Source organism: Hippocampus bargibanti, linkage group LG16 (genome assembly GCF_051943395.1).
Source record: "Hippocampus bargibanti isolate YZ-2025 linkage group LG16, ASM5194339v1, whole genome shotgun sequence".
In the NCBI taxonomy this organism is placed as follows: domain Eukaryota; kingdom Metazoa; phylum Chordata; class Actinopteri; order Syngnathiformes; family Syngnathidae; genus Hippocampus; species Hippocampus bargibanti.
Genome location: NC_142749.1, coordinates 5,454,338 through 5,477,001, shown reverse-complemented (window position 1 = coordinate 5,477,001; position 22,664 = coordinate 5,454,338). Strand labels below are relative to the sequence as shown.

The window sequence follows — 22,664 nt, the reverse complement described above, 5'->3', positions numbered from 1 at the left end:
TTGTGTGTATGCGTTTGCGTTTGTTATTTAAATGAATCAACCTAATTGTAGCTTAGAAGCTTGCTCACTTGACGTTTGTCTCAACATTCATGTGCCCTGAACAAAAAATGTGTGACCCCCATGCGCTTCATCATCCAAGTAACAGAAGGCAAGATTATCGTATTTTCCAATGTATAAGGCACACCCAAAAGCCTTCATTTTCTTCAATAGATTACGCTGCACCTTATATTCAGGTGCATCTTATATGTGAAGTAATGTTGAGGCACAAGAGGTCTCGCAACTACTGTCAGCCGCCACGACTCCATTTCCCCGTCGAATAAATTGTGGGTAATCCTAGCCTCTACTGCAGCGCCTTATATTGTGGTGTGCCATATATTTGGACACCTTTTATATATTTATATACTGTATTATATGAAATTAAAGGGTGCGTTTTATATTCCAGTGCACCTGATATATGGCAAAAGTTTGAAAATACAGTGAGCCCTTGCTACTTTGCGGTTCACTTAACCGCGGCTTCAGTGCATCGCAGATTTTTTTTTCAGGGAATTTTTTTAAATTATTATTAATGGCATGCAAATGTGCAATCAAACAAAGTAAAAGAAACAACACTGCGAACAAAGCAGAATAAAATCAAACGCACTGGCTTTGACAGCTGTTCTCTATTCTCAAAAAAAAAAAGAGAGTGCCAACAACTACCGATAACAATGTTCTTCCCTCTGAGAAAGACTCCTTCAGTAGAAAAAGACGCGACAGCGCAGCGAAGTCAGGACGAATAGGCGCAGCAGCAAAATATTGTTTTACAACACCGTTCTTTAAACTATTAAAGAGGTTTTATTTTTTGTTTCATTCTGCAGTATGTACAGTTTTGCATTGTAAAAAAACCTGCTATTTTTACTACATTGTATTTCGCGGATTTCACCTATTGCGGGGGCTATTTTTGGAACGTATCTCCCGCTATAAACGAGGGTTCACTGTACATCATTCATTGGGGGTGCGCCTTATACTCCCGTGCACCTTATTCATCGGAAAATGCGGTAACCCCAGCCTCCAATGAAGCAACTTGTAATGTGGTGTGCCTTATACTTGGAAAACAGTTATATATTCATCTATTATATTTGGAAGAAAAAAAATCATTCATTGAAGGTGCGCTTACATATTGAAAAAGTTCATTCATTGGGGGTGTGCCTTATACACCGTATTTTTCGGTGCCCCTCACTCTCCACCTTTATAACTTGTCTTAGAACTCCTTTTTATTGTTTGTCATGTGACTCAGAATGAGCATTGATTTCTAGTTTTACTGTTGTGATTCAATATGTTATTGTTTTTTTGTTGCATTCATTATTTTTACTCATATATAGTACTTTGTATACAGCAGCGGTTGTTTTTGAGTTATCAAAAATAAGTTAATTTTAGTTAATAAAAAAAAGGACACAAAGAAGCACGTGTTTGATTCCCCTTGAATAATGGTATTACTTAAGTGTTTCTACATTGGCCTAAAATAATTAAGACATTAGCACTTTTAATCATTTTATTCCAGTTCTTTAATGTAAACTGTGGGGTCCTCTTTCACTGCATCCAAGTTAAACATTTCAGTGCTCAAAAGAATGTAGTCAGTAGCTATTTGCCTCACGTGCACTTGAACTCTGTTCACTTTCTCATCAACAAGAAAAAACAAACAGGCACGTCTGTGTTTTCTTTCAGCCATCTCCGGATACGAAACATTCTCACTGCTAATTTAGTGTGAGCTGCTTTCTGTCTCACGCTAAATATCTTTTTTTCAGTCTCATTTTCCATTGTGGCTATTTTGTGTTGAAGGAACAATTTCTCTTTCAGACGATGACATTTTTTTGGTCAATTTTATGTGATGATAATAGTGGCTGCAGCATTAGCAGTACATCTGGTAGCTCACAAAACTTCGTCTACTCACATTTTCTAACCTTTAAACGGGACCACACTGAAGCAATGACTTTGCTTCAAAACAGTCACACTTACAACAGGCTTGTATAATGAAGTCAATTTACTTTTACCCTCAAAATAACACAAAAGCACAGAATATTTGAACTGCTAGCAATAAAAGGCAGTGCACCCCTCACTAAAAATGTCAATATTAGACCCAAAGTGTCAATATTTTCCAGCTCTCTTCTAACCCTCCAGGGAATTCAGTTAACTCAATCTTTTCCAGACCCCTTAGAACTCAGGAGCGCACCCAGTGGATCCTAAATTCTTTAACTTTTCCCTTTGAATGACAAAATCTTCATCAACGGGCTCCCACTGGAATCATCGACCAATCTTTTTCAGAAACTATCATGGAGCTGGTGGATTTTAGAGACCATGGGCTCTATTTTTGGGTCAAGTGCAAGTGGTAGTGTGAGGCATAGTGTAGGTTTGCAGAGCTGGGTTGCAAGCTTAAAGCCAGTGGAGAGTGGCGGATCTAAAAAAGGGCATTTTGCGCCATTAGAAGTGTGAACACAGACAACTTAATTCACTGACACTTAACGGTGGCCACAACGTGACTATCGAGCCACATTAAGTTCTATTTTTTTTTTCTCTTCAGACTAGGCCGTCAGTAGAAATGTAAAGCATAAAAGTGATAATATCAACATATAGATGTTTTTAAAAATATATCTGTTTATTTGTTAAGTGTTGTTTTGAGCCACTTCTGGAAAGGGCACCACAATTTGACCTTATGTTATGGTTGCAGAGCCACCATCCAAAAAGGCTTTCTGTCGGATCCCCTTTAAAGTGGCTTCTCTCATCCCTCGTGAATGTCATGCACGAGAAATGCACCAGTCTTGACTTAGCGAAATAAGAAACTGATTTGTTGTCGTCCGGTGGCAGGTCTCAGCATGCGAAGTGCGTTTAAAAAGAGGTGCAAGCGGACCTCTGTGGGCGGGTGATGTAAAGTTTGCCAGTATAACAAGCTGATTAAAATGAATGGAAATAGCATGAATGCATTCCAGAACTAAGTTATTACCCTTTAAGAACAGCCGGCACAAATGTATTAAACAGCTTCTTCCCCCAAGCCATTAACTCTTTGAACTCTTTGAACTCTTTCAACAGTAGCCAAAATGGAACTGTATAGTGCCACTTAGCAGTTTTTTTTGACGACGATACTAGTGCAGCGTGTTCTACCGGAAACAAATTCCTTGTGTGTTCTACATACTTGGCAATAAAGATGATTCTGATGACAGGGAGCGGATTTATTATGCTTCCTTCAACCTCGATTTCAAGGCACATTGAGGCTGCCAATGTTGCTCGTCAACATTGTGCAGGAACAATTTGGAGGAGAAAATGTTCAATAAGAGGACTGTTGTTTACATCTCATTTGGGGAAACACATTGGAAATGTGACTGCCGTGGTTGACTTCTTTTTTTTCTATTCCTTTTTTAGGCTTAAAAACAGCATACCATACAAAACCATTCTCAAAGTTTATACATGCAGACGACTCAAAGCAGATGCATCTGGATTTATTTAGAATTAAAGTGCCTGTCTGGCTGCTGTCCACATACCTTCCTAGTCTAAGTATTGTAAATATGTAATTTAGCCAATGTTGACATTTTGAGCAGTGCCGTATGTTTCAAGATATCTCCAGGGTCTGCACCGCCTATTTCTTAGCGTCGTCAACAACAGGCTTGAGTCCTGACATAACCCTGTACACAATAAGCAGAACAAAAGATACAGTAGATCACTGGTGTCAAACTCATTTTTGTCATTTGAGTTCCTGTTTCCCTTGGAGGGCCATTATAACTGAACCCTCCCCAAAATAATGGTTTCATCAACTATTGTTTCAGTTACTGTAATGCCGGCAATATGCCACTTATTTATGACACAGAAGAATGTCAAATTTTAGTAGAGATTTCAGCAAGCATCATGGAAGTTAATAGATTTCATTTGTTTTCGCTGGCCACAAATATATATATATACAGTAAAGTCTCGTTATATCGATATTCAAGGGAGTTCGAAAAAATATCGATATAACCGGGACTATCGATATATCCGACCCTGTTTGCATGTAATTTTCTCCGTGCGTGCATAGAAATAGTATCGATATAACCGGGACTATCGATATATCCGATATCGATATAACGAGACTTTACTGTGTGTGTGTGTATATATATGTGTGTGGTCCTGGTCCCGGGGCCTAGAGTCCCGCGACCAAAAAAATGGAAACAGGTAAAATTGACCCCTTAACATAATATGACGATTAAAGGACAACCCACGCCTAAAAACAAGTAACACTGGTGTCAAAGCTCGCCTCTAAATTCAGAATCTCATGATATCAGTTAGCTAACAATGAGCCAGACGGAGGTTGTCTCTTTGAAGTGGCAAAATAGCTCGCGCCCTTTAACTTGTGGGTCCCCGAAGTGATCATTTGCCGTTTGCTGGCAGTTGGCAAACATGTTTTGATGTGCATTAACACGACCCGCTGTAACGGACATCAAAAGATGTTTGCTCTTGCAACGTGTTAATGATTTGGTGCCGACTGAAATAATCGCAAATGGCTCGTGTGCTACGGCTGACAACTTATGTGATGGGATGGTTCAACTGTCCAAATCTTTAAACTTCTGATGTATTTTTAAAAATAAAATTCCAACATTTATAATATTTGATACCGTCAAATCTTGTACAGTACCATTCTGCTCGGCATTTATCTGTTACATGATTACATTTATGGAGTCATTACAATGCACAAACACATATTTTGACTAGTATGGCAATGGCAAATCGTAAGCATTAATCTAGCATCCAATCACATTTCTCTGACGTCATCTATTCACAGTTTACAGCCTGTAATGGTTATGACATGCTGTGATTGACTAACCATCTCTGTATTAAGCCTTTGTGGGACAGCAGTTACCACAGTGGACAGTTTATCATGTTATCAGGTTACAAGTTCTCATTGTTGGTGCATGAAAGTTTTTTTTCCCCATATCAGCATTCACACTTCATTTCTTTGAGGTTGCAATTATGTTCTAAGGATTCAAATCTACTGCAATTGTGGTCATGCTGGAGTACATACTGTCTGATTAAATAGTGTCAAGGCTCCAGGTTACACCACCACTTTTTACCTAGCTAGCTACCTAGCTTACTGGGAGCTCAGTTTATCCCCAAATGAAAAAAAAATAATGGAGTTGCAAAGTAAATATTGGCTTTTCTCATCAAGCACAGGAACACAACCCTAAAGAGAATTTCATGCCTTGTTTTGACAGGACCGTTTTCTCACTCAACAATTGAGACTCATGATTGGGATTTGGATTACACATCCTAATGACATGTCACAATCTCCCCACTACACTGAAAAAAAAACATGATGGGGCTCTTAAAAATAGAGAGCTCATGCTGTTCCAAAGTTCTAGATACTCCCCCGACACCCCTGTCACTTGATGAATAAAACATGCAGTGAACTTCCAAGTAGAAATGGAATGCAGCATTGAACAGAACACGGTGGTGAATTGTGTCATTCATTCCTAAATTTATCACTCACAGCTGCACCCATCATTGAAGTCGGTCAGTGTTAGTATGCGGCTATACAATTGCTTTTGCAATGTATTGATGCATCAGTAAAAGTCAACGGATTCAAGTACCTCCTAACACCATGTCAGGCCTCAGCAATATTCAACCGTCCAACACCCTGTCCCCACCTACTCCCACCCACTAGCAGCATCATCATCACAACTAACACCGCAAATCTCCTATTTTACCCCAAGACAGGAAAGACCATTGCCTTGGCACCACAGTTTATAGCTTGTTCAGGCCCGCTGCTTTTGTAATTAATATCACCCCAGAATTAAAATGGATTAATTGCTGGAATATACAGAAGGAAAGCCTGCGAACTCAGCCTAAATGGCATGGAAATGAACTGGCAATGTTGGCACAAATCAGTTAATGTGGGAGTCGATAGCTAAAGGAGATGACATGTCCAATGTGTCTGTTTTACTTTTGCCAGTGTTAAGCCAGACATGGGCTGTTGAGCCGTAGTGGAGCCTTATTGTTCCACCTTTAATACCTAATGACCCTGCTGCCGATTTACTTCCCATGAGATGGTTCATGTATGTTTAGATCACTCTGTTCAAGCCAGGCTGCATTTGTTCAATGACAAGCGACTCCACAAGGCTGGCCAATAATGAGCATTAAAGCTGTGCGAGCATGTTTACTCTATTTACATGCTTCATACATCTTGTTCCCGGTATTATAAATTTTCCACATCCTCTCCCCCCTGTTTGGTTGTCTTTTTACGAGGGCTATTCTATTCATTCTGTCGTGATTGATGACTTACTCATGTAATATTTAGTGATTTGTATAACAAGCATGGGCTATTGTATTCATAAACATCCGTTTGCCACAGAGATTATGTGTGTGGAGGCTTTATTTGGCTCATTTTCAAGTTTTGCATTTGGAGTATTACTTGATTTCGCAGCGTAAGTGATGCCATTCAGTAACCCCCTCCCCGTGCGTCACTGCACTTTCATTCACAACACGGTTTATACATTTTGAGCACAAAAAAATAGCATCAAAGTGGAGAGTGACAATGGTTGCATAATTGTGCATAAATGCTTTCCTGTTTTATCACAGAAACATGTTTTGCCACTTTTCAATGAATTCGGTAATACATAAGGGAAAAAAACTGCCATAGGGAATGTCCCAGTAAAACTTTTTCACTTCCGATATGAAGCCTTGCGTATTGTGTTCTAATCTGATATCAGAATGAAACATACAGACTTTCATTCACCAATTTTGTGGTCTAAATTGAATGGGGGGAACATAAAATGATTTTCGTCAAATAAAACAATAGTTGGCAATTGTAGGTGTGAGTCTCAACCTAACTCATTCACTGCCAGGCATGCAAAAATGTGCCCACTCCAGTGCCAGGGTTTTTGTCATTGTCATTTGAATTCCAGGACCCATACAATATTGAGTTTTAAGATTACATAAACATTCTGTGCAGCGTCAGAAACCTGAGACTCTCTTCTTTCATCAGAAAGAAAAAGTTAAGCTTGAAATGAAGGCGGCCGTCCAAAATAAAATGCAATGCATATTGGTTTACAAAGCGCTTTAACAACAGCTGAAGCTGGAACAAAGCTCTGACATGGAAAAGTGGATATGCTACCTCCTTGTGGAAAACATAAAACATCGCCAAGGACATTTTCCAGCGCTTTATCAGCACCCAAGCATAAAAAAAAAAAAACACGAACACATTCCGGAATGTCGCTCTATGTCATATTTTCAATTCCCGTATAAATTCGTGAATGGCAGTGAAAGACTTAAACATCAATCTATTTTACAATTGAATATACGACATAAAATATATCTTATAATACCCGAAAAATAACGCCAAATGTCCAATGATGACAGTTTATATTTTAAAAGTAAAAACAACAATTCAAGTTCACTTATTATATTTTTTCAGTGTACGGTGGGAACGGCATTTGCTTTTTCCAGATGGGCGGCAATACCCTTTTGAGCTTCTTCATGCATCTGGAGTATAGTACATTGGAGTGATACATTGCCACTCCCAAAATGCGATCACCTGCAGCTCGTGCTTTGGAGCCTGCAGCCAACTTGAGAGCAGCGTCTGTGCAGTGTTGCGTCTCCTCCCCCTTTCTTGGCTCACCCAGAAATTTTATTTGCAGCCGTAGTCAGTTGCCTGTCAGCCCTCATACATGTTACCTTGATTTGTTGCTTGTCAACATGAGCCAACTGATAACTTAGAACATCAAGAGCTATCGATACTAACCATATCATTTCTCCTCCTCTTGCAGGCTGACTTGACAGGAATCAAATGGAAGAGGTTTGTTTGGCAGGGTCCCACCTCTGCCCCCATCTTGTTCCCAGTGACTGAGGAGGACCCCATCCTGTGCAGCTTCAGCCGGTGTCTGAAGGCAGATGTGCTGAGTGTATGGCGGCGCAGCCTGCGAACTCAGCCTAAATGGCATGGAAATGAACTGGCAATGTTGGCACAAATCAGTTAATGTGGGAGTCGATAGCTAAAGGAGATGACATGTCCAATGTGTCTGTTTTACTTTTGCCAGTGTTAAGCCAGACATGGGCTGTTGAGCCGTAGTGGAGCCTTATTGTTCCACCTTTAATACCTAAGGACCCTGCTGCCGATTTACTTCCCATGAGATGGTTCATGTATGTTTAGATCACTCTGTTCAAGCCAGGCTGCATTTGTTCAATGACAAGCGACTCCACAAGGCTGGCCAATAATGAGCATTAAAGCTGTGCGAGCATGTTTACTCTATTTACATGCTTCATACATCTTGTTCCCGGTATTATAAATTTTCCACATCCTCTCCCCCCTGTTTGGTTGTCTTTTTACGAGGGCTATTCTATTCATTCTGTCGTGATTGATGACTTACTCATGTAATATTTAGTGATTTGTATAACAAGCATGGGCTATTGTATTCATAAACATCCGTTTGCCACAGAGATTATGTGTGTGGAGGCTTTATTTGGCTCATTTTCAAGTTTTGCATTTGGAGTATTACTTGATTTCGCAGCGTAAGTGATGCCATTCAGTAACCCCCTCCCCGTGCGTCACTGCACTTTCATTCACAACACGGTTTATACATTTTGAGCACAAAAAAATAGCATCAAAGTGGAGAGTGACAATGGTTGCATAATTGTGCATAAATGCTTTCCTGTTTTATCACAGAAACATGTTTTGCCACTTTTCAATGAATTCGGTAATACATAAGGGAAAAAAACTGCCATAGGGAATGTCCCAGTAAAACTTTTTCACTTCCAATATGAAGCCTTGCGTATTGTGTTCTAATCTGATATCAGAATGAAACATACAGACTTTCATTCACCAATTTTGTGGTCTAAATTGAATGGGGGGAACATAAAATGATTTTCGTCAAATAAAACAATAGTTGGCAATTGTAGGTGTGAGTCTCAACTTAACTCATTCACTGCCAGGCATGCAAAAATGTGTCCACTCCAGTGCCAGGGTTTTTGTCATTGTCATTTGAATTCCAGGACCCATACAATATTGAATTTTAAGATTACATAAACATTCAGTGCAGCGTCAGAAACCTGAGACTCTCTTCTTTCATCAGAAAGAAAAAGTTAAGCTTGAAATGAAGGCGGCCGTCCAAAATAAAATGCAATGCATATTGGTTTACAAAGCGCTTTAACAACAGCTGAAGCTGGAACAAAGCTCTGACATGGAAAAGTGGATATGCTACCTCCTTGTGGAAAACATAAAACATCGCCAAGGACATTTTCCAGCGCTTTATCAGCACCCAAGCATAAAAAAAAAAAACACGAACACATTCCGGAATGTCGCTCTATGTCATATTTTCAATTCCCGTATAAATTCGTGAATGGCAGTGAAAGACTTAAACATCAATCTATTCTACAATTGAATATACGACATAAAATATATCTTATAATACCCGAAAAATAACGCCAAATGTCCAATGATGACAGTTTATATTTTAAAAGTAAAAACAACAATTCAAGTTCACTTATTATATTTTTTCAGTATACGGTGGGAACTGCATTTGCTTTTTCCAGATGGGCGGCAATACCCTTTTGAGCTTCTTCATGCATCTGGAGTATAGTACATTGGAGTGATACATTGCCACTCCCAAAATGCGATCACCTGCAGCTCGTGCTTTGGAGCCTGCAGCCAACTTGAGAGCAGCGTCTGTGCAGTGTTGCGTCTCCTCCCACTTTCTTGGCTCACCCAGAAATTTTATTTGCAGCCGTAGTCAGTTGCCTGTCAGCCCTCATACATGTTACCTTGATTTGTTGCTTGTCAACATGAGCCAACTGATAACTTAGAACATCAAGAGCTATCGATACTAACCATATCATTTCTCCTCCTCTTGCAGGCTGACTTGACAGGAATCAAATGGAAGAGGTTTGTTTGGCAGGGTCCCACCTCTGCCCCCATCTTGTTCCCAGTGACTGAGGAGGACCCCATCCTGTGCAGCTTCAGCCGGTGTCTGAAGGCAGATGTGCTGAGTGTATGGCGGCGCAGCCAGCGGCAGGGTCGGCGGGAAATTTGGCTGTTTTGGTGGGGGGATGACCCCAACTTTGCTGATCTCATCCACCCCGAGCTTGCTGGTGAGGAATACTTGGTGTACATTCATAGTATGGTGTTTATTTACCACACAGTCATCCAGACGGGCGGGTTAGATCTTTCTAGGGTTTGTGTGTGCACGAGAGTGAGTGTATCATGTACTCTGCAGCTTATATCACATCAAAGTCTGTTTACAGGTCTTGGGAAGTGCAACTGAATATGTGATAAAAGTATTTTATGGCTGCACTGGAAGGCCGCAGGAATTCCAAAACACTTTAAAAATGAAAATCTGGGGTTGTGAACGCTGACTTGAAAGCGAGTTTAGCGTTACTTTAGTTGCCTGTATGCCAAATGCACATGTACCTGAGACAGATTTATATGTAGGATAGCACTCATGTTTTGACAAGGAATGCTTATGTGCAAAAAAACTGCATCCATCAGTTTGGTTGCTTTTTTTAAAATCAACTCTTCATTGTGTGATAAAAGTGCAAACCTTTTAACTAAATCAGAGTAGTTTTGGTAGCATTTGCAAATGACGCTATTAAAGAAGACAGCCACTAAATGTGATGAACGACCCTGGCAAGGAATACAATCTATGAATGTGAAATCAACACCTCCCTTACGCCGTCAGCATTCGTTGGAGTCACTCAAGCCAGAAGAATGATAGCTGTAAAAAGATAACAGAAAGTGTCAAGGTTTTGCAGCTTCTGTATAATACGAACGTGAAGATAAATCACACTGCCGTCGTAGGTTATTGGTTGTACAATGAAAAACGATACAGGTTTCAGTGCCTGTCAGGTAGGCACAGGGGATAGCCTATAAGTCGGCACCACAGGGAAATGTACCAAAAAAAAAAATGACTGATGAGGCAGCCAGCCACGCTGGTAGTGCCAGCACCTGTAGGGCGCCGCTGTCTCCGTGGAGACCGTGGATATCATGTGGTCTCATTTTCACGTTAATGTTGCGAGGAGGGGTATGGGGGGTGCTCGTATTATTGTGAGTACTGCCACGCAGCACACTAAACTGAGCATGTGGAGCTATTCTACAGAGAACGAGCAAGAAATGACGCTGGTGTAAAACTGCGCTCAGCTCCATCTTACCTCGAGCGGATCGCAGCGGACAGGCGCAACCATGTGGAAACAAGGAAACTGCGTCCACCGCTATTTATCTCTCCCCTCTTGTCACTAACGGCAACATTAGTGCTGAGAGCTGGAAGGGGCCATTTTTATTCATTCCCTTGGCCATGTTGATTGAACTTTGGAGACTGAGCTAAGCCCAGGCTTTGTATCACTCCCCTTCACTATTGGACATTGTGGTTGAAATGGACTCAGAATGAAACGTGAAGTCTTCCATGGGCGACTCATTCAGGTCCAGGAATTCCTAGTTATAACCGAAAGCGCATGGCTCAGGTCTAATCGCGAGTGCTTACATTTGAAGGCAGAGCGAGTGGTATAAAGGAACTATATTAGGGATAATCTTTAAACCCCAGCTAGCGTTTAACACATGCTCTCTGCAGGTTCACACCTGAAATGTGATGATTAAATATCGCCAAGAGCAGCTGGACCTTGAGAGAATTGGAAATGCTGAGTCATCCTTTTTAGGGACTTGTGGCTTTTGATGTGCTTTTTTTAACTGGCCCAATAATCGTTTTGGAAATCATATTTAATTTATTTGATGGCACCTGGTGCCTGAACCCAATGATTTGAGGACTCTCAGGCTTACGTGTATGCGTGCTTGAGATATTTGCTGAACCATCATGTGTTATTGTAGAGTTTCCTAAACAGATTTATTTTTTCAAAAGTACACAACAACAGCAGAATGTGCATCTTGAATTATGGAGGTGGCCCATAATTTTCACTTGCAGCATGTCTCCCTGCCCCCAAAAAAAACACATTTTGGGGGGAAAAATATTGTGGGCCGCCAGTTCCCCTTCACTGTACATTATGTATCATATTTATTGTATCGTATTATCTCTTTAGATTGAAACAACACATTTGCCCTCAGTCGTCACCACGTCTAAAAGAACAATAAATGCTCCCTCCACCAAACTTCCACAGTGGGGGGTCTACACACACACACACACACACACACACACACACACACACACACACACACACACACACACACACACACACACACACACACACACACACACACACACACAAGTCCAGTCTGCCAGTGATCTTATTGCCTTTATCGAATCTGAAACAGCCTACTTACAGTTGTCAGAATACAAATTTAGCATTTGACTATGAAAAGACTTTGAAAGGAAGTGAAAAAAAGGTGCAACCTTGACGATTAGAGCAATTGCTCACCCACGGTTAGATTTTCACTTCATTACTACAATTACATTGTTCATAATTATATCGTTTTAAAGTTGTGTAAATAAGGCATGAGGCCCAATGCACTTTATTCATACTGAAATGCGTAAGCTAAAAAAGCCACTGGTTCTTTGTTTAAATCATTTTGGAAAGATATGAGAGAGATATGAGAAGAAATTTTTACTATTTTCAGGCCCAGTAATGTTGTTTCTAAAGAGCAAGGCCAACTGCGAACAAATGAATTCTGATATTTTTCCATTGAAATCACACATTGTCCATATTCTTTATTTCTGTCATTTCAGCCTTATATTAATCTTGAGCTGCAATTTTAGTGGTTACCATGCAAATCTGGTCCTATCCTCTCATTTTGGCAAGATGAAATGGCACTCGGTCCCCCTTCTCTTCAACCCTCATTAGATTAGCGGCCTGCGAAAGTCTTTTTAATTTTGACCGAGTGCCATTCCTGTAAACCAGCGTGCCAGTAATCCCTTCTCTCCAGGGACATTGCTGGTGAAGGAGTTGAGCCAAAGAGATGAGGCTAGTCAAAAGCAGACATTTGAGGAATCTTTTTTTTTTTTAAACGTCGCACGGTCAATCACTATTGAGAGAAGGTAAGGCGCTATCTTATCATTGTCGTACAATTAGACCTTATTCTTACTGGCACAATAGAGAAAAGTAATTCTCATCTTCCCCTGGCCTTGCAATTGAAATTATTCCTAAAAAGTGAATACTGTGGCTGGATTAAATGGCAGCCCTCCCCCAACCATTGGTTGGGGAATATGCATGTATTCTTATGCAAATACATTGCACTCTTCATCGACCTCTCCCCTCCAAAGCTGTTGCAGTCTTCTGACCAGGGGCATCCAAAGCAAAAGATAAATGGCTGCCTTCCCCGCCTCCCGAAAGACATACTGATCTTTTCAGCACAGGAATTCGCAATGGATGTCAGTGTGTGGGAATACTTTCTTCATGGTGTGCCTCCTAAATTCACGGTAGTTTTCCTCTGTTCTTTTTTTTCTTCTTTTTTCCATTCGTTGATCCCAGTGGCATTTGGACAACGTTTTGATTGCGGTGTACATTAGCGGTCGTAGTGCTCAACATCACGGAGTGGAGCCCAGCAAATTTGTTGCAAAGCCACAATCTTTTCGTTTCACAAATGTGGCTCATTGATTTTACATTTGGTTGATGTACACACACTCAGTCAGCGTGGTGGAGAGGGGGAGCAAGCTGCATAGGCGACAACCTGCTCTCCATAATACACCGCCCAGGCACACTGTCCACCGGGACAGTCATCCACGGTCAGCCATGACCGATGGAGGCCGACGAATGATGTACACATCATTTAATGGGACAGTAATGCCAAAAACGATACAATGATGAAAGTTGAGCAAATCAAGTTTTTTATTGCAAAAAAAAAAAAAAAAAAAATCCCAAGGGGGATGTCAATATGGTGGGTGAGTCTATATACAGTAGCTGTTGAGAAGACTGTGTTTCAGGCAAATCATTGTTTTAATTTTACTTGCCATGCTTGACTTTTCGAGGTATTTGTAAGAACTCCACCGCAATTGATTTATGACATCAGTTTATCTTCAAAATCCTTGTGCAGAGTACTTAAACTTTCAGATCTTTCGTATTTAATTAACTCATTCACTGCTATTCCTGAACGTATTCAAGAATTTAAAATATGTTGTAGTGCACTATTCCCGAATTTGTTCGGCTTTTGTTTTGTCTTGCTGGCTGGCTCTGGCAATGCTTTTTTTCCCTTCCACGAGGGGGCAGCATTTCTCTTTTTTTCATGTTCACGCTTTGCTACTGCTTCACCTGTTATTAAAGGGCTACCTAAAACCGATATGTATGTATTGCATTGTATTTATGACAGCTGCCATCATTTCAAGCTCGTATAACTCCAGACCCATAGAATTTAGCAATTGACTTTTTTCCGATGAACAAAGAGAGTCGTAAGGTTTCTTACACTGCATTGAAGGTTTATGTAGCCCTAAAACTCAATATTCTGCGGGTCCTGGAGTTTGAGTGACAATGACAAAAAAACTGGCTCTGGAGTGGACACATTTTTGCACATGTCTGGCAGTAAATGAGTTAAGAACAACATCCAATGAGACCTGTATATCAGTGTGCAAGAACAATCATGGTTGTTCAACTGGTATCAGTGTCAGCTTAGCCTCAGCCACATTCATTACATTCATCACTCCCACTAAAGTCTGAAGAATAAATTCAACAGAATGTCTTGGATGCAATGAAGGGGACGATGACCAAGACATGGAATGCAGTTCTTTAATTTGATTCGATTAGCTGTACAATGCCCACGTTTTAGTGTTATCCTCTCCCATGAAAATCTTCGTTCCCAACATTTAAGTACTTTTTAAAAAATCGTTCATTAAGTCTGAACAGCAGTCGCAAAACAACCCTGCTTGAACAGATGCAACCATACCATTGTGAAGCCAACATGTGGTATACTTCATCCCTTTCATCCAATTTCCAAGCCAAAGTTGGCAAATTTTTCCCAAATCACATGGCTGGTCTAATGCCAGCTCTTCTCTGAGTCTAAAATGCTCAAATACACCCATACTTTACCTTACTTATTGCATCTAATCGCATTTTGAAAGAGTCATCATTTTTCCTGACAAATTACACACACTTTCAAGTAAATCCAAAGTCCAAAGCGTTGAGTCTTTTTACACAAATTTGCTGAAAATTATAACATGCAAATGGTTGCAAAGAGACGAACTATGCAGTGAGAGATAATTGGCACATTATACAGTATGTCTTAAAGGACGTTTTATAGCATCTAAAATACCCAAAACATGCAGTATGATATTTTTAGTCAAGTGCAAAACACCAATAAAAATGACAAAGTGTCCAAAATCTGAAAAAAATTGAGCTGCGAATTGGGCATTTTCAGAAAGTCCCGCCCCCTGTTCGTGACGTCTTGCATTGCTTATGAATCAAAACAATGGCTTCAGATTCGGAGAATATGCTTTCTTGTAACACATCCAGTTATGAATATGATTCAAATAGTTCTGAAGAGTAAAGCATACATGGTTGCAATCAATTAAAGAATTTATTTATGCCATTTTGAGGCAACATTGGGGGAAAATCTGTCACCCAAAAAAGAGAGGCACAAAATAGCGACCTCCTGTGGCCACCTCCGTTTCCACAGGCTGATAAATTCCTTATATGGCGCTTGGACGCCCTCTTCTGGCCTTCTGGCGGCTTTTGGGTGCAACACGACGTCCCCAGACAACACAAGTACAGCAAAATACATTGACGTGATGGAAGGACCACTACAAAGCATCTTTTTTACGATCAAGAGGGGTCCTTTAGTGACGTCACGTACGGACTCGTCACCAACTCAAAAACAAGACTTCCTGAATGTTCAGCGTGAGTCTTAAAATGTAAAATATAGCTATATGCGGTGGAATCTTTGTAAAATACGCTCCGTAGAGGTCATTTGAAGCCATTTTACAAATTATGGACACAATTTGTCCGGAGACGTCGGTTGTCCTTTAAGATGTTCTGGTCTGATGAACAGTAATGCTAAGTGTTCAAGCCACAGGGCTTGGGTTGGATACTTATACATACACGCGCACATTATATTTTTAGCTTGTCGAGGTACCCATGCGGAAATGTTACCAAAAGGGCACGGATGAGCTTCCAGTTATTGACAAATCTAGACTGGACTCACTGTCTTTGCAATACCGACTAACTGTAGCTTTGCATGGATCGTTGCATCTAACAACCAGCTCGGCATTGCTCTGCTGCCCTCCCGCCTCAACCCTCTTGTTACAATTGTACTTTGCCACGTTTCAACAAACAGCTTCTTCCATATCGTGACATTTTTATTTTTAATTCAATGCGAAGGGGCGGTTACCCCACCACTTCGAAAATAATCTCTGGCTTGGGTGTCGGAGCACACACATTTTTATCATTCCTGTATGGTTGGTCATCTTTAAGAGAATGCGAGAGACAGAGAAGATGATCAAGGGAACAAGGGCTGAATTTAAAGTGCTCATCCTTGGCACTTTTAATCATTACTTGTGCTGCGTCCATGCATGTGATGATTACGGAGAGAACAGTTTCGTTTAGTCATCCACCCCCCCCCCTTTTTTTTGTTGCCAACGCTTTAAAGATATCCTTTTTCAAACGGCATTTCATCACATCCTGTGAAGCTGAGCCGCATTTCACACTTTGACAGGACAATCCAATCTTTGAGTAGTCAGTGAAGGTCCCACTCCTCTGAGCTCAAGAAAACAAAGCATTGCTAATTACCCCTAGTTGTGTAAATTGTGTTTGACTGTGTGGAAAATTGTTCATTACGAATGGTAATTCAATATTTACAATAGACCACTTTTGTATAATTAATAGAGTGAATAAATATTTGTGCAAAGGTGGCTTCATGCTTGCACATCATCCTTTTATTCCTGCCTGAGCTCAGCAGACTGTCCAACCTGCGGCAATCTCATTTGGACACATTGTAAATTTATATTCATGTCGCATGGGGTCACATTGATAGACTTTCCATCAATATTTTCATCTTAACTCATTCACTGCCAGACCATGTGCAAAAATGTGTTCACTCCAGGGCTAGGGCTTTTGTCATTTTCACTCACATTGCAGGGCTCACAGAATATTGAGTTTTCACACTACATAAACATTCAAATTAGGTATAAGAAACCTTTGACTCCCTTCTTTCATCAGAAGAAAACAAGTTAAATTAAATTATATGGGTCTGGAGTTATCTGAATTAAGTTATATGGGTCTGAAGTTATCTAAGCTTGTAATGGGGGTGGCTGTATAAAATACAATACAATAGATAAATAAAATATCATAAAAAATATGATTAAAAATATATATATAATAAAAATAAAAGTTTTTTTATATAGCAGTTCAACAACATCTGAAGCTATACCAAATCGCTAACATGGGCAAAAGAGAAATAGTGCCCCGTGTGGAAGTGAAAAACATTTCCAGAGGTCTGGCCAACGCTTTATCAGGACCCCCCACAAGAAAAAAAAAAACAAAACAGAACAAATTTGGGAATGGCGCTCTACGTCACACTTTTCAATTCCCGATTACATTTGGGAATGGAAGCGAATGAGTTAAATGTACCATTGTACTACTTCATTACTTTGCAGCCATGGTATTAATTTAACCATGTTTGAGACACATATTTTTCTGTGGACCAATTGTGGGGGTCCACCACAACAGAGGTGTTTGACTTTTTCTTTCTCCACACCCCTCCTTCAAACAAACACATGAGATGGAAACATATTTGAACATACACAAAATGCGCCAGTATAAAATATAATCTTGTCTGTTTCAGATATGCAGTACTGTATGTATGTATTCCTTAAAAGACGTCCCCAGTTGGGTGCCATATAATGTCTGCATGTGAGTGTCTGACCATGAGCTGTGGCCGACAGCAGCTTCCGCGCGAGTGTGTTTTACTCCTCCCCCAGCATTCAATAAACTGCTGAGAGGTGCCTCGGTGACTGTGGCCCTCCCCTTTCTCATGTTAAAGGCATTAAGGGTAAGTTAAGTATGCTGTAAAATCTATAAAAATGATCGTTGCTTTAAAGAGCGTCTACATACTAGGGGAGGAATGTTTACAGCGACATAAAAACATGGTGGAACACTTTTTGTTATGCAGTTGATTTTATTTAGTTGTATTTTTTTTATTCTTTCTGCAGCATGGCTTATGCCTGTTTGGGTCAGTAAAGAGGATGCAATGCCTTTGGGAATACTTTCACATGTGGGCCCAGTCCTTCCATTAGCCTAATAGTCATATTAATCAAGGTAACCCATAGCGTCATTAAAGATGGTTCTGGAATGGAAAGTCAAGTCAATAATTTTCGAAATGATAATATTTGACGGCACGAGTCTGGAACAGTTTTGCTGGATATATGTTTAGCACTGGGCGGCCCGGTAGCCGAGTGGTTAGCACACCGGTTTCACAGTGCAGAGGTCGCCGGTTCGCGTCCTGGTCCGGCCTCCCTGTGTGGAGTTTGCATGTTCTCCCCGGACCCGCGTGGGTTTTCTCCGGGTCCTCCGGTTTCCTCCCACACTCCAAAAACATGCATGGCAGGCAGATTGACCACTCCAAATTGTCCCTAGGTGTGAGTGTGAGAGTGACTGTTGTATGTCTTTGTGTGCCCTGCGATTGGCTGGCAACCAATTCAGGGTGTCCCCCGCCTCGTGCCCGAAGACAGCTGAGATAGGCTCCAGCAACCCCCGCGACCCTAATGAGGAATAAGCGGTACGGAAAATGAGATGAGATGTTTAGCACTGTTTATCATTGTTGGATGTTTTGTGTTCAGTTGCTCCAAAGAGTTAGATTTTTTTTCCCCCTCAAAAGTATTCAAAAGAGTGTCTTTATAATTGTTTTAAATTAATACCCAAAAAGGCATTTCATCTGTATTCACTTATTTACACTGTTGCCTTACTATTGTCTCAGTAACAAAAGTGGAGGCCAGTTTTGGAATTGTTTTTTGAGAACATGCAAATTATTGACCCAGAAAGTAATTATTTGTGCTTACTGAAATGAGGTCTTGAGAGATATAAAATTTGTCAAGCAACATCACATAGCTCGACCTGCTCTGGTCAGACAAAATGCAACCGCAACTATTCTCCCAACTTGATTATGAATCAAAATCACTACATTTTGCGGTGAGAGCTACAAATCTGTGCCTACCCTACCACCACAGCGCATTCACTACAATTGCAAAATTTGAACTGCAAGACGCAGGTTGCATTGTGGCAGCCAATCGGACTTACTAAGTGACACACAGATGCCGTCCTTTGCCTGAGCCAAAAAGGAGCTGGCCTGTTGAGTGCTGAGTGAGAAAGTTGGCGTATCTTTGGGAAGTGTATGCATTGACTTGTTAACAAGTGTTGCACCGTGAACCAATTTTACAAAAGCGTTAAGATCAGGTGTTTTTCCCAACTGCCAGCAACCTGAGTCACGACCTATGTCCATACATTTTAATTTCTTTATTTTTCTGCCAGAGAAGAAGGAGGAACCCTTCCTATTATATTTGGCTTGCATTGATGTGAGTGAAGCAGCTATGTTAGCATTTCGCGATCCAACTGCTGTGACATACACAAGATGAATCATTTCGCCCTTGGTTTAAACATAGCTTGGCTGCAATTGGCTGATAACCAGTAAAGCCCGAAGAAAACTGGGATAGGCTCCAGTCCACCCGCGAGCCTCGTGAGGATAAGCAGATTAGCAAATGGATGGGTTTGATAGATAAAGATCTTGGCGATTTCTAGTCAGCCCTGCCTCTTTCATTTTGAATTGTATGGTTTTGGTGTCATGTAGCTTCAGAGCTTTCCGTGTTGTCGTAGTGTCTTTTTGGAGTGTTGCATCAAGCAGAAATATGTACTGTAGATGTAAGACAGACTGTTTATTTTAAATAATAATAATAATACATTTTATTTTAAGCGCCTTTCAAAGCTCTCAAGGACACTTTACAGTCACAGACAAGCGTAGGTACGATAATAAAATACAATCACAAATAGAATACAATAAATAAAATACAATTATAAATACAAACATGAGAAAGAGCTACACGGAAAATGTAATTTTAAATCGGTGGGTTTTGAGATGAGATTTGAAGGTGGGAAGAGAGTCGATAATGAACTGCTGTGATTGAAAAGGGACCATGTGATGTAGAGGAGGTCTTGGAAGCAGAAAGGGGCATTAATTTGAGGGGGACTGACACCTTTAAATAAGACCCATGATTAATAGGAACTAGAAGAAGTTCCCAAGACCAATCAAAAGGTAGAATTTGGTTTGCTTAGGAATGGTGCCTTGCAGCTTTTTTCTCGGTTACAGTTTTTAAAACCTTATCATTGGAGTCTTGCCTAAAAGCTTAGAATTCCGTCCACCCTGTCCTTTTTCTTTATAGCCTGTCAGTCCCTCGGGGGGGGGGGGGGGGTTGGGGGGGTTCTTTTCTTGTTGACTTTTTGCCCTCTTTGGCTGCTAGATATCTGGTCAAACCAGCTGATAAATCACTCAAAGCAAAATCATTTTTTTCATATATAATCGATCACATGTTCATTTTCCTTTTGGAATTCACTGTTGCAGGGAGTTGGCATTCTCTTCCCCAAACAGGTAGCAAAGCATCAGAAATCTAAGAAAATGAGAAAAAAACTGTGACATGTATACATGTACATATGCATATATATTGTGTAATGATAGCCAATATCGCTAGACCCCCAAGAGAGCGACTAGTGGCCCTGAAATCGCTTCACTTTTCCCATTGAATTACAAAATCATCATCGACTAAGGCTGACATTATGCTACTCAACTTTTTTTCTTTTCAAGCAGCCTTGTAATTTAACAATCAACGATGATAATATATTCATGGACTGTGAATTGCGATTGTGCGTCTCAGAATCAATTTTGTCGCCCACCCCAACTGTTTTGTTTTCTCTCTGTTGCTTTCTGCATTCTCGCTTGCATCAGCGGAGTTGTCTGTGAGCTTGATAAATTGTTTCAATCAAACTCAATGGGCATGTTGCCCTCCTTACTTGGCAGTTTACCTGATGTCGTACTGTTTTAATGTTTTACATTTTTGTGGTTTTTGTTTTTTTTTTCCTTCTTGATCTGTCAAAATTATCCTCAGAAATCTTAAAGGACAACCGACACCATTTTTTTGTTTCCTAACTGACATCAGAAAAACGTTTCAGAGCATCTAAAAATACCCACGCAGGCTGATATTTTTAGTCAAATGCAAAACACCAATAAAAATGACTTTAAGTGTCCAAAAACTACTTCAAAATGACCTCAGAAAGTTTCAGAAGGTTTCAGGACGTCTTGACTTGCTCGAGAATCAAAACAATGTCTTCAGATTCCGAGAAGATGCGTTCTTGTTACTCATCCAGTTATGAATATGATTCAAATAGTTCTGAAGAGGAAAGCATAAATGTTTGCAATCGATCAAAGGAGTCCTCCCATGTCCAAACTAAGGCGCGGAAAATCCTACTGGACCTCAGGCAAGCGCTACCGATCCATGCGCACCAATCCAGCAGACATTTAAACAGCTTCTTCCCTCAAGCCATTAACTCTTTGAACAGTAGCCCAAATGGAACTGTATAGTGGGTCTTTGCAATTTTTTGATGATGATACTAGTGCAGTGTGTTCGACCGGAAACAAATTCCTTGTGTGTTCTACATACTTGGCAATAAAGATGATTCTGATTCCGATGTCAATTCGAGCCGTACAAATCTGTGCCTACCCTACCACCACAGCGCATTCACTACAATTGCAAAATTTGAACTGCAAGACGCAGGTTGCATTGTGGCAGCCAATCGGACTTACTAAGTGACACACAGATGCCGTCCTTTGCCTGAGCCAAAAAGGAGCTGGCCTGTTGAGTGCTGAGTGAGAAAGTTGGCGTATCTTTGGGAAGTGTATGCATTGACTTGTTAACAAGTGTTGCACCGTGAACCAATTTTACAAAAGCGTTAAGATCAGGTGTTTTTCCCAACTGCCAGCAACCTGAGTCACGACCTATGTCCATACATTTTAATTTCTTTATTTTTCTGCCAGAGAAGAAGGAGGAACCCTTCCTATTATATTTGGCTTGCATTGATGTGAGTGAAGCAGCTATGTTAGCATTTCGCGATCCAACTGCTGTGACATACACAAGATGAATCATTTCGCCCTTGGTTTAAACATAGCTTGGCTGCAATTGGCTGATAACCAGTAAAGCCCGAAGAAAACTGGGATAGGCTCCAGTCCACCCGCGAGCCTCGTGAGGATAAGCAGATTAGCAAATGGATGGGTTTGATAGATAAAGATCTTGGCGATTTCTAGTCAGCCCTGCCTCTTTCATTTTGAATTGTATGGTTTTGGTGTCATGTAGCTTCAGAGCTTTCCGTGTTGTCGTAGTGTCTTTTTGGAGTGTTGCATCAAGCAGAAATATGTACTGTAGATGTAAGACAGACTGTTTATTTTAAATAATAATAATAATACATTTTATTTTAAGCGCCTTTCAAAGCTCTCAAGGACACTTTACAGTCACAGACAAGCGTAGGTACGATAATAAAATACAATCACAAATAGAATACAATAAATAAAATACAATTATAAATACAAACATGAGAAAGAGCTACACGGAAAATGTAATTTTAAATCGGTGGGTTTTGAGATGAGATTTGAAGGTGGGAAGAGAGTCGATAATGAACTGCTGTGATTGAAAAGGGACCATGTGATGTAGAGGAGGTCTTGGAAGCAGAAAGGGGCATTAATTTGAGGGAGACTGACACCTTTAAATAAGACCCAT

The 22,664-nt window shown here is 40.5% G+C and overlaps 1 protein-coding gene across 1 annotated transcript in view; it reads left to right on the top strand.

The window, feature by feature from the left end:
• The window catches only part of med13a (mediator complex subunit 13a), a 93,405-nt gene that overhangs the window by 5,213 nt on the left and 65,528 nt on the right, over window positions 1-22,664 (top strand). Inside the window, exon 2 of the mRNA XM_089017052.1 lies at window positions 9,843-10,077. Coding sequence (XP_088873178.1) covers window positions 9,843-10,077 — 235 coding nt within the window. The remainder of the gene's footprint in view (window positions 1-9,842; window positions 10,078-22,664) is intronic.